At 33.8% G+C, this 17,946-nt stretch overlaps 1 protein-coding gene across 9 annotated transcripts in view; it reads right to left on the bottom strand.

Annotated features, from left to right (window-relative positions):
- Nucleotides 1-17,946, bottom strand: part of RYR3 (ryanodine receptor 3) — a 248,358-nt gene that overhangs the window by 126,192 nt on the left and 104,220 nt on the right. For all 9 annotated transcript variants that reach the window (XM_080395875.1, XM_080395881.1, XM_080395877.1 and 6 more), the window contains 14 exons: nucleotides 16,257-16,449; nucleotides 13,088-13,304; nucleotides 12,788-12,892; nucleotides 11,185-11,288; nucleotides 10,652-10,735; nucleotides 8,751-8,910; nucleotides 8,185-8,332; nucleotides 7,045-7,250; nucleotides 6,153-6,327; nucleotides 4,278-4,486; nucleotides 2,854-3,038; nucleotides 2,090-2,126; nucleotides 1,579-1,739; nucleotides 904-1,069 (listed from right to left, as the gene is read on the bottom strand). In XM_080395875.1, the coding sequence (XP_080252001.1) occupies nucleotides 904-1,069; nucleotides 1,579-1,739; nucleotides 2,090-2,126; nucleotides 2,854-3,038; nucleotides 4,278-4,486; nucleotides 6,153-6,327; nucleotides 7,045-7,250; nucleotides 8,185-8,332; nucleotides 8,751-8,910; nucleotides 10,652-10,735; nucleotides 11,185-11,288; nucleotides 12,788-12,892; nucleotides 13,088-13,304; nucleotides 16,257-16,449 (2,150 nt within the window). The remainder of the gene's footprint in view (nucleotides 1-903; nucleotides 1,070-1,578; nucleotides 1,740-2,089; nucleotides 2,127-2,853; nucleotides 3,039-4,277; nucleotides 4,487-6,152; nucleotides 6,328-7,044; nucleotides 7,251-8,184; nucleotides 8,333-8,750; nucleotides 8,911-10,651; nucleotides 10,736-11,184; nucleotides 11,289-12,787; nucleotides 12,893-13,087; nucleotides 13,305-16,256; nucleotides 16,450-17,946) is intronic.

Raw genomic sequence — 17,946 nt, 5'->3', positions numbered from 1 at the left:
TGACCACTCATAAAATATACCAAAATCACACCTGCCAGATCATCTCCCACCCCCATTTTACAGGCTGCGTGCAACTCTGCTGCATTCATTTCCAATGGAGTCAGTACACAAAGATTCATGAAATTTAGTTGAATAACATCTAAGTTTTATCTATATTACAAATCTGTGGGGTTTTTGTTGACACAAAATAAAGTGATGTATGGTTCCTAACAATGGAGAATCTCTTCCACAGTGGATGCTCTGCCATGGACAACTGATCTAACTAAGAGCAAATGTCATCAATCTGGTGCTGAAAACTTCTGTCAACTACTGATCCATTTGTGTGATGACTCCAGGTTCTAAGAACATTAATTGCATTTAGGAGTCACACCATTTATTTTGGTTTACATATTAACGCATATTTGAATTTTGGGGTTTGAAACTTATCAAATCACAAGATCTCCAAATCATAGCTACCTGCAGAAGGCATAAACCCTGGTAATAATATACTAAACTTATTTCCAAAAATCACTATATCTGAAGTCTAATTTTGATTTCATTCTAATTTAAATAATTATTTTCCCTGTATCATATATCAGAATTAGTTGACAAAAAATATTTAAAAGAATAATGTTATAAATCAAGATTCTGAACCATGAGAATTAGGAGGTAAAAAAATATTTTTTCTGAACATATCTACCAATAGTCCTTCCTCAACATTTGAAAAAAAACTAAGAGTTTGGGAAAACGTAGCCTTACATAAGAGAAAGAGAGGGAAAGAAGGATAAAACAGAATAATATGGGGAAACATGTTATTGTCACATGAATAGTGTTCACTTAGATTTCTGAACCAGAAAAAACAATTTTAAAATTTTCATCAAAATGACCAGCTTACTAGAAAGCTTCCTGATAATCTGATAATACCTGATAACAAGTGCCAAGCTCTTTTCCGTTGGCTGTGAATGACAACATTCCAGTAGCCAGGTCAACAAAGCATCCAATTTCTAAATCAACATTACTGCGACCTGATCTCTGGGAATTAGCAATTACATCTCCTCCCCAAACCATATAGCAGTTGCTGCGCTTCACACTGAAAGAACAGCAAGAACAAAGAAAACAAAACAGGTCACACTGAAGTTGACTAAGTATTCAGAGAAGATATACCTTTAAATGCAGTAAGAGTTAGAGATCCACAAAGGTGCTCGTGCTGCTATTAGTTTTGTTTTCTATTAACAACACTCCTTTTTTAAAATAATGTAAACATCATGAGTAAGGGATCAAACTAAGTGTACCTTTATCTTTTCCCCTTTTTTTCTAATTATGAAAGAAATTCACATGCTCCCATGTGCTTATGTAAGACATATTAAAACAAATAACAGATTCACCCACAGTGACCAAATAAGGATGTTAAAAAAAAGAAGCATCAAAAACATTCTTTCAAACAGAACATTAATGACAAATATACTCACTTTAACAAGTCTATGTGAAATACATTCATGCATAAATAAGCACAGAACACACAGTATCATCTAGCTTGCAAATCACTTTTGAAAATGGCATTAAAATATAATCTTTAATAAGTGATAAATAAATCCATACCTTTCATGAACCCTGCCTCTCTCATCACCTAAAGTAACTGTCACTGTACAGTTTTTATTTAGGTCAAAATTCTCACTGTAAAAATGATAGTCTGGTGTTACCCAGCCAACCCAGACAGAGGATGGGTCCTGGCCAGCAAATATCCGTAATGAATAAAAATACTGAAAAGAGGAAAAGAACATATTAGCAATAGAAATCTAAATTATTTTATTAAATAATACTCAAATGGTGTTTAAAAAGCCTCCTATATATCAAACTTTAATAATATTAATTCATATTCTATTAGTAAGTAATCTGAAATGCTTAGAAATAAAAAAAAAAAACCACAGACAAGTGGTTTAAGATAGTGAGGTTTATATCTCAAGTCATACAACTGTGGGCATTGTTATTTATACAGTGTTATAGCAAATGATTAAAAAGACTTCTTTCAACAGATCAGTTTCTAATAAACATGTTGCCACGACTCAATCTACTTAAAGAAAGAACTAAACATCTCAACATATTTACTTACTGTAGTAGAAGGAGCAGCAATTTCTTGACTGTGCTTTCTAAAGACAAAGAAACATCAATAAATCAGGTTTGGTTTTTTTTAAAAAAAAGATGTAAAAGCGTACTCATTATTAAATTAAGTGTACTTACAAGCTAATTCATATTTGCTGGTTACTGAGTATGCATGAGTAAACTAAGTATGCAAAGACTGTACAGGATACAAATATACACTCAAAAGTTATTGCAGTTAAGGTGGAGGGGGAGGAAGTGATAAATATACAGCAGTTAACTAAAGATTAAGGCAATGCTGGAAGGTGCTGAACTTAGTAGTATATGGTACCTTTAAAAAATCTGTCCCACAATCCTTTTCCTTTGAACGGATTAGTCACTTTTCCAATAACAATGAGATACTGAACATGTAGATGAACATTAAACCAGTGGACAAAAGATTCTGAGCTGGTTTTCCAGCTTGGCTGAAGAGCTCTGCAAATTCCAGTGATTTTGAAAGGATGGCAGCTGCTTAGGAACGAATAACTATAAACCATGTGATGCACCTCTTCAGAAACAGCTCTCTTGTTTGGATATAGCATTCTGCACCAAAGTTGTGTTATAAATTTATTGAAACCATCAAGAACAAAAAAATCTCAGTAACATGCATCCCATGCTAGTGTGTGTTTAGTGCAAAAAAAGTATGAAAACTTGAGTGTACAATAATAATAAATAACAATAGAACATATTACATTTACATTGAGAGCATGAAATATGACAACTGAAACCAAGCCTAACCGTTTTTGGAAAACATCAGATGAAGCATTTTCCACAACCATGCTGAAGTTGAATGATGAGCGGAACTCAATGGGCATACTCAAACGGCAATATATCATGTCTGAGTTGCTGTTTTGTGTGCCAAATGTTTTGTGAGTAACTTTTAACCGAGGTGGACTCTCAATGGTTCCATCAATTCTCCATATCTAAAACCAACAGAAATAATTTTAAATTAATACAAGGAAAACACTGCAAACTGTCATCAAACAACTAGAAGATGAGATAAATGAAACAGTAAACTTAAATTTTTCAAGATTAATTAATTTCAAATCTATGCAGCTTTCTTCTTTGACAGGGAATCAAGCCTGAAGAGCAAGAGAAGCAACAGATTCAGTATGTCCTGCTTACAGTACATATTTTCAAATTGTTCCACATAGCGTTTTCAAAAAAAAAAAGTATAATTTTCTTAAATTAATTCACTTTGAGTGCACAAGTCATCGAAATATTGCTTCATAAGCTTTCTACCACAATGAGAAATCTTCAGATTATTGTTACAAAGTCTGAGTCTGTTATTATTATTTTCCCTTGTGCTGAAAAAGTGTGTATTCTTTTAAACTCAGTGTTAGGAACATTTCAAAAAAATTTAAAGACAGGAATTCAATTCAAATTATCCTGATAAACTGAAAAAAATGCTTAGATCATTTAGTTTGAATGCACTGAAGTCTATTTTGTTTAAGAAGGAAATATTCAAAGACAAGTACTAGGGAATAATTGACTAAAGACCTAAATTAAAGTAAATGGCCTAGGGTTTATAGCAAAAAAGCTGATCAGGAATTCAAACACATATTTGTGGAATATATTAATACGGAATAATTTATAAAAACCACAGGATATATTATTCTGCTTTCAAGTAGATTAGTTAGGTAGTTGTGGAATTCCTATCACTGGTGCACTGTAAAAATGAATAAAACAGATACCACTCAGTGCCAACACATTTACACTTAAACGTCCCCCAGATTAGCAAAGTAGACTAAGTCAATCTCTTTAGCTCACACTTGTGTTACCTTAAGTGATGCTGAATTCAGCTGAACAATTTTTATATATTTAAGAAAAATGCATAGTAGAGGTCTAAAAAATGCAAGCTCACGTAAGATAGAATATTAAAATGGTTTTAAGAAATCACAATTGACATGTTTTAAGAAGCTAACCACAACAACATAAATTAGTAGGACATATAATAGAACAGATAGGTATATCCATATGAATGGTAATACTATCATAAATGAAGCTGGAGATAGACAAGATCATCTGGAATTATCTAAGTGTGACTTACTAGATTTATATGACAAATTATCTGATGACAGTAAGTATTAGTAAGGGTTTAATGTCTCAGCTTGCTAAACAAACAGTTGATAAACAGGTGTCTCCCTAACATGTAATGTTACCTCAACGTGAGGATGATTTTTTGGCACATTGACAAATGTTGGTAAGCGTTTACTAAACCACATAGCAACCTCTCGGTTCATGTTGACAGCAAAAGGTTCAAAACCTTCTTGAAGGCCACACATTGTATAATACTTGAATGTACTGGCATCCATTCCAAAGTTCATACGACCGATCTGAGATAGACCCAGTGCACAAATGGGAACAAAACCTAAGAAAATGATACAACAATGACAAGAAAAGAAAAAAAAACACCAACAGTAATTTATTTGGAGAACACAAGCATTCTATTTTGGATCCATCTAATGAGAACTAAACTTTAGCTCCTACAAGTAATGCACATAAAGTGACAACAGTAGCAAAGTTTTAAAGCCATCTTAAATACTAATGTCTAAGTTCAATATAAATGCTACTAAAGCCCCTCAGGACTTAGGCAATGAATGGACATTAATATTTAAATGAATGGGATACTGTGTATAAAAAAATTTAACAATTGTTATTAGTAAGTATTAGTAGATTTGTGTGAAAAACAAAACAAAGTCAAGTCAAGAGGTAGTTTGTGGACTAATTTGAAAAAAACAAGATTTGCTCAAGTCAGTAATTCATTTACTAGAAGAATCAGTTATCTTCATCATTTTTAGACTAATAAACATGCCTTTATAAAATGAGTTGGACACTGAAAGACAATCTTGGCTAGACTAAGTTATTTACAAATGCAAAGTATGCCCTCTGAGGGAACCGAAGGTTCAAAAGGACTTTGAGATGAGATTCCAGTATTTCAGTACATCTGTTTGAAATTTAGTTCGCCATCAGTAGCTGTAAATTTGTTGCCAACTTTCATCCCTCCATCATTCATGATGGAAAAATACACACTTCTTTAATGCTGGCAATTTTTATGATCTTTTGGTCATAAATTTTTTTTGGTCTCCATATACCCGTAGCAGCCAATAGACAGGGATGAAAGGCTGTTGAATTATTATTTCTCCATCCCTCAATAAACAGAACTTGCAGTACCTTCAGGGAAAAGCCAACAGTTCAACCTCTAAAGGAGAAATTTTCTCTCCTACACTTCAACTTTAAACCTTCAGAAAAGCTTTCTTAAGGCAGTCCTGCGTTCTCTACCATTAGAAAAACTGTATCAATGGTCAGACCAAAAAGGGACAGTGAGCAATTGCAAAGTCTTCTGGCAATTACTAACAGGTATGAAGCTACTACTGATTGCAGGAGATATGCTTCCAAAGAAAATGTCAACTAAAAAATAAACCAAAACAGTTTGAAAATATTCCCTGCCTCCTTCAATATAGTCATGTAGATACTACTGCTCAAAAAAAACGAAGGCCAGAAGCAGAAGAGGAAAAATAGCTCAGGGATAGGTGAAATGCAGATTAGCTATGAATAGGAGGGAGGAAAAAAAAATTACAAATCAGACTCAATTTATGTTGCAAAGATTTGTTCTTTTGGTGCAGCCTCTTACCACATAGTGCTCACTATAACCCTTACAGACAAGAACATAATACGCGTGTGCTCCAGTGAGATAATCAGAGACTACATTATCAGCTTTCAGGAATTTTTCAAGGTGCTTATTATTACCACTTCTTAACGCTGAAGTTTAGTGCTGTGAGTAAGTAAGCTTGAAAAAAATTACTCATTCTGATTGTTGAAATCCCATTGATAACCATTTGTGGTTAAAGGAAAAAAAAATTAATCTGTGCCATATAAGCACTCTTAAAATAATTTTTTATGATGGTAGCATATAGCACATCTGAAGGCTCACATCACTGAAATAGGAATTCTCAGCTTACTAAACCATTATGACAGACTAGTTTTTTTCTGGGTTTTGTCTTCTTAAAACCATATAACTATAAAAAGAAAATTACCACTTTCTATTCCAAAGTCAGCAAACGCAAGTTCTGAACCTTTACTGGTTATAAGCAACTCTCCATTCAAAGTAAAGATAATGGATTTGTCATCCAAGTTTATCATACAACCAACCACGTCTCCTGGTTGCCAGGTTCGTCCAAAGAATCCACTGCCTTGATGCCAACGCTGGCCCTAAACAAAAAAAACAAGTAAACAAAACCCCACTGTGCTAAAATTAAAAAATTAAACACAAAATAAAAAAAACCAAACAAATTATTTCATCTTCCAGGATCTCAAAGTAATTTGCAAACAGTACCGATCATGGCTTTCATATAATTAATGTAACTATTATCTTAGTTATTTCATTTAGTGAAAATAAGGCATCCTAATTTCAGTAACATACAAACAGCAATTCAGAACCTGGATGATACTGTTCACTGGATTCCAGTTTTCACATGTTGTGTCATTATCATCCTTCCTGTCCTTTAGGAGTCAAGTATGGGAACAAAGAATGTGCAGAAAGCAGAAAAGAGAAAACGGAAAACAAAACTGTGGTTCTCTCTTCCAGTCATTGAAGAAAGTTTTTTATTTTTGTATAACACCACTTGTAAAAAAAAAAAAAAAGAAAAAAAAAAGTGAATGCTCTATTTCGTTTGTGCTTATGGCAGACAACTTTACTCATTTGGGTATATCCTAGGAAGATTGATATCAACTAACACGCCTTTGTTAGCATAATTTCCATGACCAGAACCAAAATGCAGATACTATCCAGCATGAAACAGAGCTCAGAGATATCTTTATATGAACCAAAAATATTCCAGTAGTGGATCTGGAGTATACAGAAGAAATCTATACTGTAGCTCTCTGCCTAGCCCGTTCATAGGTCAAGAAAGATAAAGATGTACTGACTTTGCTTCCTTCAAATACAAATGCTTGGTCATCAGCTCCCAACTCTACGTCAGGTCGACAGCCTGGCCTAGCCCAGCCAACACGCATATCTCCACCTGTCACAGCCTCAAATTCAAAGTACCACTTTCCAGACTTCACTGCATAAGACCGTTCTGCTCTGAAAAACCGTATCTTGTCAATGCTGACTTTTTCCACTGTTTGGTCAGCTGTAAAAATAGAGAAAAAAATCCACCTTTTATAATTAGATTAAACTATTAATGCCACTGTTTAGCTTTTCATCTGTCCCCAGTATTTTCTATCTCTGGAAATAGCCATTATCTACCATTGCATGTTTAAGAACCTTCATGTAAATGTTAAAAAAGGAGGAACAGTAATCAGCCTACAGAGGCTAACACATTCTAATTCTATACAGGATGAGTGATTATCTGCTATTGAGAATCAGAATATCTCAAAGTATCACTCAGTGCAGAGCCCCAAATACAAAACTGACTCAAGGAAGTCTCAGGAATGTAAGATTACTACATGTAATGCAATCCAATGCAGTAACGCAGTATTACAATACAACAAAATACTTTCCTATACAAGTCAACACATTTAGAACATTTTAAAGCTGTTATCAAATAAGTTCTATTTTGGTTTGGGTTTTATCAAAAAAAATTACAGTGGTATAGCAAATATGAATGAAAACTTCTAGAGTTTATGCTTTTGATTTTAATTTAAAAAAATCTGAACTTGGTGCACTTCTTGTACTGCCTTTTAAGAACAGAGTTTGACTTGAAGCAGTCAAACCTAATCTACATACCATGTAATAAATTCTTTTAAATTAATCCCATATTATTTTCTTTCTTTCATTTCCAAATGAAAACCATGTCCACTCACAATCCAGATTTTCTCCAATCTAAAATCATGGAGATTAGAATTATCATATCATTAACTAAAACCAATCTTTAAAAAAAAAAATATATATATAATACATAAATAATTTACAAAGTATATTTGCACCTTTCATTAAAGTTCACTGCAAAAATACACTACTACTTAATTCATATTTTATGTTTTCCCTATCTGTTTCAGTATTTTATGTTTTTTTCCCAGCACTGAGGGGAAAAAAAGGCCATGACTCTCATTGAAAGTACATACCTATCTCTTGGTCAGGTGGCTCGATACTATAACCATAGCCCGCAAATGTTCTAACAGCTTCACGGAGGCTATCTCTGTTTGATTTTTTAGTACGTTCATCTAATAATGCATATGGCACTAGCCGAGGATTACGTTTGTTCTTAAGATCCTAAAAAGGGGTTATAAAAAACGAACAAGAAAACTGTTATAACATCACAAAGATTTTATATAACGAGACAGTGTATTCTGAAATAATGTTAACTTTACAGAAGAGAAAAAATATTGAGGAAGAACAGTTCTACAAATGCAAGGCCAAATGTTAATAATATTAAAAACCTAAAGACAAGAATGAAAAAAGACGTATGAAAATATGTTCTCATACATCCTGCAGCTATAACCATACAGTTCTGACAATCTATTCAGACTTGCATGGGCAAGGCTTCTTTTCCTACTCCCCACCCCCTCTAACTTTTCCAGACATGACATGACATTCAATAGTTATCCTTTTATTTAATATTCCCAACTGATGTTCTAGAAAACAAAATGTCATGTCCCTTACTTATTCCAAATGCATCTAAAGTCCTTACCTGCTGAATGCCATAGGTCCATCCTTGCTTTATTCTGTCTTTTGCCCAGACATTATGTGCATTTTCTGCTAGCTTGTCAACTAGAAATTCTTGAGAAGGTAATAATTTCACTTCAGAAAGATCAAGAGGAGCAGGTTTATAACCATTTGACATCATATAACTGTAAGCCAACAAAGGAAAACAGAGTCAAGATAACTCACTAATGGTATTTAAAGTTTTCTATGTGGCATTCATAGGGTGGGGTTCACTTTCTCCACTTTTCAATCTCCTGCTCTTCCATTTCTTTGCAAAATCCCTGCATTACATTTTGTCATTGACTAGGATATAAATTGTATACTAGTAGTCTCATTTTCCAGCTACTTACACCTTATGTAAAATTAAATGTGACCCAGATCCGTATGTTCATCCATCTAAATAGTTTCTATGAAAAAACCAAATTGTTATTAAATGAGTACTCCTATTTTTTTATATTTGTTATTCAAATCTTTCAAGTACTTCCTATTTTAAAGATCTCCATGATGACTCCTTATGAAATTATTTTTTATGCATTATTAAGTATGGTATTTTTTATAAACTAGTCTGTAAAGATTGCGTTACCATTTTTCCAACAGAAGAAAACATACTTTAACTATTGTTCTTCCCAATTTTTCATTGAATAATAAGTTCAGTAGTTTTTTAGTAGCAGATATTACCCTCTCCAAACCTTCCACATAGTATAAAGGCTGTTGTTTTAGACACATGCAGATAATGTCTTGCTCAAATGAGAGAGTTTCCATTTGTTAGGATGATTTATGTAGGCAATAGATATTTTAAGAAGAGCCAGAAACTAAGAGTTATTTGTTCTGTTATTGAAGACAATAGTATCAAAACAGAACTATGATATACTGTCTGCAGTGTGAATCTTGGGAAAAGTTGGGGTTTTTTAATTAATGCCATCAACTGGATCAAGATTACCATCTCTCATATAATAAAACTATTCATTTTACTGCTCTTTTTTAAAAACCTCACTGCTTCTCATGGATAAAGTTGTTTCAGGAAAAAAGACATCTGTGGGTTGATAAACTGATGCGAAATGGCAACTATCCAAATCACTGTTTCTGTCTTCAAGTTTTGTTACAAGACAGAGCTTTAATCTATTCCAGGAGGACTACAGAATTCCCACAGACAATGCTAAAACACAGATGTAATGCCTGATTAATCTTTGCCACTATTGGGGTGATTACTACTGATGATTTAAAGATGTCTAAATAAAAATGATCATTCAACTGTTTTATCTCTGACTACTACAGTTTAGCTACCGAATAAAAAATAAAGGAAAAACCTGACAGTATTTTATGCAATAATCTGCATATTTACATTTCCTAGAAATGTGCAACATTGTGAAAACAGCAATTTTCACTTTTTTCCTCTTCTTTAAAGAAATGCATTAAAAATGTCTCTGGAAATGTCTGCACATTGAACAAACCTTTGTTTGGAGGGGAGGGAAGGAGAGGGTGTAAATCGAAACAGGAGTTATGGGAAAATAGTATACCCCCTTTCAAGTAGATCAATTTACCATCATATACATATCTTATTCTTTGCTAAGTGGTAGAAAAGCACCGAGATGTTGCTTTTAACTTTGAAGTATCTATTCTAAGATCATGTAATGCAGATATAACTGTTTGTGGTTTAAGTATGTGACCATTTGTGTCTCTGTGAATCACTCCACAAGATGATTTAATGCAGCAGTATTCAGTCAAGCATCATCACAGGCAAGGTAAAGGACCAACCATGTGCTCTGTAAGTCTGTATCAAGTATCGGGTTCATATCAAGAATTTTTTAAAATTACCTTATGATGGTTTTGTGTAATTAATACCCTGTCGTTACTAGTAATATATAATAGCTATCATAAGGTACATACTTTTTAGGAAGTTTGACTTTTTTAAGATCTTCCTCAGCTGCTGGATGAGCATGAACAATGTGACATCCAAGGGCCAAAAGCGTTCTGTCAATATAAAAAAAAGGCAGTAGTGAGACCTTATAGTGCCCACCCATTTTATAAATTTATTTTGGTTTTAGAATAAATACACAGAACTAATAATATTTAAAAACAAAGGGGAAATTCAAAACAATGGAATTTCAAAACTCAACTGTATAACTTATCAGAAATAATAAATAAAACCTTCAAAGTCTAAAAAATTAAAACCTGTGGATTTAAAATTGTGCCACTTTATTAAAACCAACAGCACTTGGTGGCGTTTTTATCTTCATATCTCTGTAGACACAAGATATTTCTAAATTGCTCTGAATGTGTTCCTGGAACTCCTAGCAAAGTTAGCAGAACACACTTCGAATGAGATAGTCTAATGTTTTTATATCTTACAGCAGTACAAAGTGCTTGAATAAAAATAATAAAAAAATCCCACTTTATTTTCTTTTAAATTTAAAGCTCACTTGAGGGTTTCAGTTGACATTTGTAGATTATAATTCTTCTCTGTCTCAGGTAATCTTGAGAATTCCACAAGACAAGGATGATGCCTTTTATTATCATCCCGTATCTGTAACAAAGCAACAGAAAAGAGTACTTCCCTGGTACCAGATTCAGGCCAGAATCAAGAGTAAAAAAGCAGTTAATTCCTTGCAATAATAAAGACATTGTAAACAATATCATTTATCTTCTCTCAATGACAGTTACACATCATTACATAAATGAACTTCTCCATGATTCATTTATAATAGACACTGTAAGTACTCCTCCATAACCAACAAAATCAGAAAAAAATACAGCGATTTCATGTGTTCTGCATAAATACATTAAACACAAGAAAGCAGGCCTGTAAACTCAATGAACATTTCTGCTGAATGCTTGAGTAATACATGCTCAATAGAGCACAATCTGATCTATTGTACATGTTCTGATACAAAAGCCTTAATGAATCATTTGGCAATGTTTTCCAAATTCCACTGGAATAATGAAGCAGAGCATTCTTTTTCTGATATTGACATAAGTCTGAATATTTATCTGACTCTTAAACAAGTTCTTTCACTCAAGCGCTTCTATCCTGATGGTAACTAAGCCATGACATTTCACATACAAAAACATTTTCCAATTGCCAAAGCTCAGAAACATTAAAAAGGCTAGTAAAGCTCAGAATTTTAATAGCAATAACATTTTAGCAGATAGTATGATAGAGTTATTGAAGAAAAAGGTAAATCAGATCTGTAAGTAAAACCATCAGAAGATAAGACAAGGAAAAAGATTCTTCTAAGATAGGATACAGTTGTGATGGGCACATACAGGACTATTCCAGTAAAGCTGAATTTGAAAGGAAGCAAGATGAAATAATCTAAATTTAAGACAGAACGGTCTTTAGAATTTTTTATTATTAGGGGAAGGTACCAATTTTAATATAATTGTTTAATTTAATACAATATTCTGAATACAATATTTTTGGCCTACACTTTTAACTGTTTTTCATTTGGTGACATCCGTTGGGCAGGGAATGCCTTGTCATACACATTTAAATAATATTGACCAGATGGTCTTACACTCTTCAAGCTGTTGGGTTGTACCGCATTATATGGGATCATTATAAAGATAAGTTTTAACTGTAAATAATTAAATAAAACCCCTGAACTCTGAGGAATTTGAACTTTTACAAAAATCACCAAAAGCCTTTCTCCATTATCAACAGAAACTAATTTCTACACTGGACTTTTTCCTTGTTATCTCTTTGATCCCTAATGTTAGAGTAACCATAGTTGAGGGCACGTATTGGCATGATTTTCAGAGGAATTCCATCTTTCTCAATTAAGATATTTTTTCAAATAGTTAACTACTTACAGTGCTAAAATATATATACCTTATTTATATTCCAAATTTGCCTCCTAACCCCTGGTTAATATCACTGTCTCCTGCCAGCTTACGATACCAGCAATAAACAAACAGGTACAGACAACCATTAAATACTCTGTTCAGCTTCTAAGTCCAGGTTTTCTGGTAGAAGACTTAACCTACTGTAGGTGACTGTACCCAGACAGCTCATTCAAAACATACCTTGCCATATGTCCAGCCCAGTTCTATTTTGTTCATTCCCCACAGCTCATGAATATTTTCAGCTAGTTTGTCCCTGATCTTTTCGAGATGAAAAGGAAGAGCAATCTAAGAAAAGAAAATAAGAAAGGGTTCCAGTTACCACACCTTGTAGAATCAAGATCATGTCGTTCAGTCAAATACACCCCAACACACATATGACAAATTGCTAAGAAAGGGGGCAAGCTATCTTAGATTTTATATTGTGAATTTAAATTTTGTTAAGACACCTTTTATAATCCCATCATTGCACACTTAACATACCTGACTGGTGTCTATTGGACAAGGGATAAAGGAAGCTTGGGAGAGGAATTGTGTTGTACCCAACAAATCCCTCACTCCATCTGAATCTCTCTTATATTCTTTCACTGGTTCCAGTTTCATCTTCTCTTTTGGAAGTAATGCTTCATAACAGGGAGCATAGCCAGCAGGAGGCAGAAATTTAAACTCTCCATGACGTCCACCCAATAAAAAACGAACTCTGTGCAATTTTCAATGAAGAAATTATACTCTCAAATAGTCAGCATATATTAATAGTATAAATAAATCATTTAGAAACTCAATCATTTATTCAAATAGCATTTACAAAAATGCAGGTGTATTTATTTCATGCTTTGACAAATACCAGAGTAACCAAGCATACATACTATCGATAACACTATCGCCTACCAACTATTTTTTGAAAACTCTTTTGGTCAAAGCAAAACTAAATATTCAATACAGTAGCGCATACTTTCCAAAAAATAAAAGTTTTTTACTTTAAATCAAGTGGTGTAAATTGTGAATTTTTTAATGCATTTGAATGATCTGGAAACACAAATCTAATTTAAACTGGACTGTTACTCTAAAAAAAATCCCATAAGGACTATTTATATACCACTTAAAAGGTTTAAATGAACTTCTCAGTGCATTCATGCAGGCAGTTGGCACATGAGGAAAAAAACCCAGAGGATATGGTGAAAAAAGTTCACTATAATCATAACATATAAATCAAGTATACAAAAAAATACTAAATACTAAAACTGGGAATGAGTTGCGGAAGTGTACCTAAAATTCCTATTAAACTCCTATAGTTTTCTGTTTCTCCTCAGACACGTAATTTTCATATAAATGTAAAAGATACAAAAGGCAGCCAGAAATAATTAAACAGATTGATTTAGTTTAATGACTACTCCTTTTGCTTCATTTTGGAGTTGGGCTGTACATCAGAAACTGTGACTGCCATTCTAGCAATTTGTTAGTAGCTATACTTTGTTTTTGTAGCCTGAATGACAAGACTATGCTAAATAGTCTTTTGCTTACTACGAAGGCTGTCTGTGAAAGACAAGATCCCCATGATAACCGTATTTAATGTACCTTGTTTAATTACTAAAAGCAGCTGGCATTTGCTTTTAAGATGTTGACTTTTCATGTCAACTAATACAGACCTCCAGCTTCCCTAAAAACATGTTGGAGGGCTCATTTAAAGTTAATCTTGTGTTTCATTTCTTTACCTCTGCATTTACATACTTTTTGAGAAGAGGTTAAATAAATCTGAATAAAAGAAAAGAAAAAAAGAAGAAAATAAAATGAATTCTCAATACAGAGCTGCTGTTTAAATTCCTTGTTTATTTGAATGGCCGTATTGTGGTACTATAAGCAGTTTATAGCACCATTGGTAGAAGGAGGAAAAAAAGGACAGATAGGGAGAAAATGCCTACAGTAAAACACAGAAAAAGAGATTGTAGGTAAGCAGGTCCTGACAAGGATTTAGAGAGGAAAAAATGATGATAGAATGATAAAGCATACCCAGAACCAGAGACTGAGAAAGACACAGAAAGCAGAGGAAAAGCAGGTAAGCCACAACAGAAGCAGAAACATAGGAGTTTGTGCCTGGTGCAGAACACTGTCCTCCACTTATGAACTCGGGATTCCCATCTAATAATCTGATATTAACAAACACAGATTACATATAATCTGTTACTGCCATCAACTACTGTTAACTACAAGGGAAAATTCTCTCACAAAATACACAAACAGCATCAAATAAGAATGAAGAAAATTGATTACACCAGTTTAGGCAGATTTCTTACAGAAAAATTAATGAACAGTTTCAAAAGCTCTTGTACTAGTGCAGCTACATAGTAGGGTCACTCCCTGAGAACAAATGAAAGTTGATTTATTAAACCCTTCCCAGCCCTGCTTTATTCTGTTTGGTCTCTGTTAGTATTCTTACCTGAGAGGTTCTCTCAAACATGAGATGCTCAAAGTATTTATCTATTGATCACAGAAGGAAAAGCCCATAGAGAACTACTTATCTGATTTACTTCACAGAAACAAAGATTTCTTTTTCCTTAAATTGCTAAATGTATGAACTGTTTATAATCTGAGCCTTCTTTTACTTATGAAAGCTATATACTTCCTATTCTGGCCAAACTGAACCTTCAGTTCTCAAAAATTACCATGTATAAGAGACACCCTCCTTTAAATAACAGCCAGCCCTTTGCATCTTTTCACTCCTCCACCACAATCTCTTTCTCCATTCCTGATTATCTCTTCTAAATTCAGCAGTTTCCGGCAGCTATTGACATCTAGACTGTTAGTATTGTTTTCATAGTGAAAAATGTTCATAATTTATCTATATTTTATGCATAAATCATGCTTGGTCTACAACAGACAGAAAAATCCTAACCTTTCTTATTGAAGAATTCTCCTTAATTGTCTTTTTGTCTTTCCTTCATAAAATTGTTGCCCGTCAATACCAGCAAAAAAAAATGCTCTAAAATGATCTGAATAGAAATTAGTCATGTTATGTCAACAGTGCAAGAGTTAGTCTTTTGTGGTTGCATTGGCTTTGTAATGTTAACACAAGGTTTTTGGCCACTTATGTAGACTGACATTTGCAGGTTTTATGAATAATTTAAAGGTAAGATAACACAAGAAGCCTGAAAATGTCCAAATCTCAGTATTTTAGCTACAAAACAGGTAAGAAATAGGCAATATTAGTAATGAGGTTCTAAAACTGCTTCTCATCAGTTCTTTGTATTTCCTACTGTGAATATAGTATCAGTTTTCATGCTGATTTAGGTTTTTTACTTCCTGCTGAGAAAGCCAGTGAGAATTTTAATTAGTGCCAAATGTGTTGCTGTGTTTCTAACGTGCTTTTTTTCACTGATAATTGGAATGAGACAAAATTAATTTCCTCTAAGTCACCGAATATCCATAAAATAACAATTTTCAGGCACTGTGACTTGGTTAAATTGTTAACAGGCTCACATTTCACCCTCAAGTGAAATCATCACTAAACTAAATCAGTACTTTCCTGCCCCCCTACCTCCCAGCTGCTGGTTGCACAGAACTGAAACAACAAAACAGAACAAATCATACATGAATTTGTACAAAATGTTGTGTGACATGACAGCAAAGATGACAATTAAAATTAAGTTTTACTTACTTTACACCTGCTGATAAGCTTACAACAGGGAAGAAAAACCCTTCTGTACTGAAGTTCTCAAACATCCCTTGCACAGGCTGTCCATTAATGCGGAATGAAATGCTGGGTACACCTAAATCCAAGCAGCAGCTGACCACATCATCAGATGCTAATAAATGCTGATTGACAGAGGCTACAGCTCTGGGTACTCGACCTAGGATAAAAATATTCAGAAGTAATTAGAAGCTTTAAGGAGATTTTCACAGGTTCAACAATGAAATTATTTCCTCAAAAACACCATCAAGTTTTTTGTTCATAGTCATGAAGACATGATCTTGCCTTCATCATTTTTATGAATGGTTCTGCTTTTAGAGAAAGACACTGAGTCAACACTATTCAAACTGACACGTGGCAGAAAAGCACACTAACTGAGCAAATGACTTGAGACCTCTGACGCTGTGTGCAAGACAGAACATGTTCAGCTGAAATCACCCAAGTTCACACTGTAGCCTGATGCAGGAGTGCTGAGGCACAGTAAATGATATCCTTTTTATAAAGCTAACATTGATATATCATTTTTTTTTCTTTAGTTATTTGCAAAATACTAGATTCACATATCTGTGAATATTCAGTGGTAAGACACTGGAAGTTTCCCCAGCAAAGCTGTGGATGCCCCATCATTGGAACTGTTCGAGGCCAGGCTGCATGGGGCTTTGTGCATCCTGGTCTCGTGGAAGGTGTCCCTGTCCATGGCAGGGGGTTGGACAAGATGATCTTTAAAGGTCGCTTCCAACCCAAACCATCCTATGATTCTATAATTCTACTGTATCTGTGATTATGACCAATATCCAGGTTTACAGTATCAAGAGGCAGAATGGTATACCGAGTTATCAAAAAATGGACAAAGAATTTAACAGGCCAGGTTTACTTTATCAACTACAAACATACAGTAAACAGTGGGAGCTTAGTTTTCCCTACCCAGGAAGGTGGAAACTTACGGCCATGCACATGGCTCAGCAATTATAATAACAGTTAACTAGAAATAATATATATGATGTAATCTAACTACACATATTTACAGATAACTGCAGTTTTTCAATCACACTTGAATATTTTGAGTACATTTTCAGCCAAGGAATCTCTCTTCAGAATTCCTTTCAAAACAATTCCCTTGAAAACATTTTATTTGAACTGTAAAGCAAAACTAATTAAGCAGCTAAGCACTATCCCAAATTTTTGTGTTTGGAATTTCTTAAGAACAAGTCAAGTCAACTGTTCAGGGCAACTTAAGTACCCTGAATTTTCCCTTACTGCAGGAGAAGAGATTTAAGAGATTTTCCAGCACTGTATTTCTAAGGTTCTATTAGTGTTTGCTTTAGTATTAATGATTTATTCAGCCATTTCTAATGGAGTATGTTACAGATGTGCCTAGCCTACTCAAAAGAATAACTATTTGTCATTTGAAAATTGTTCAGTAGTGCTGAAAAAAAAATATTGAATTATGTGCGAGCACACACAGATATTTTATATACAAAATCCTATGCCAGAACAATGCTAATATAATTGAAAAGTCAAATATACCCATATTAGGAAATGTTAGAATTAAGGCTGTAAAATCAAATTCAGTACATTTATGTACATTGTATTTGCAACACATCTTTTAATTGCATGGCCCCACAGTATCCTTTTCTGAGCAGTTAGAGAACTTAGC

This window comes from Falco punctatus, assembly GCF_963210335.1.
Source record: "Falco punctatus genome assembly, chromosome: 7".
Lineage (NCBI taxonomy): Eukaryota > Metazoa > Chordata > Aves > Falconiformes > Falconidae > Falco > Falco punctatus.
The sequence above is the reverse complement of the archived record's forward strand: the minus strand, read 5'-3'. Positions and strand labels throughout refer to the sequence as shown.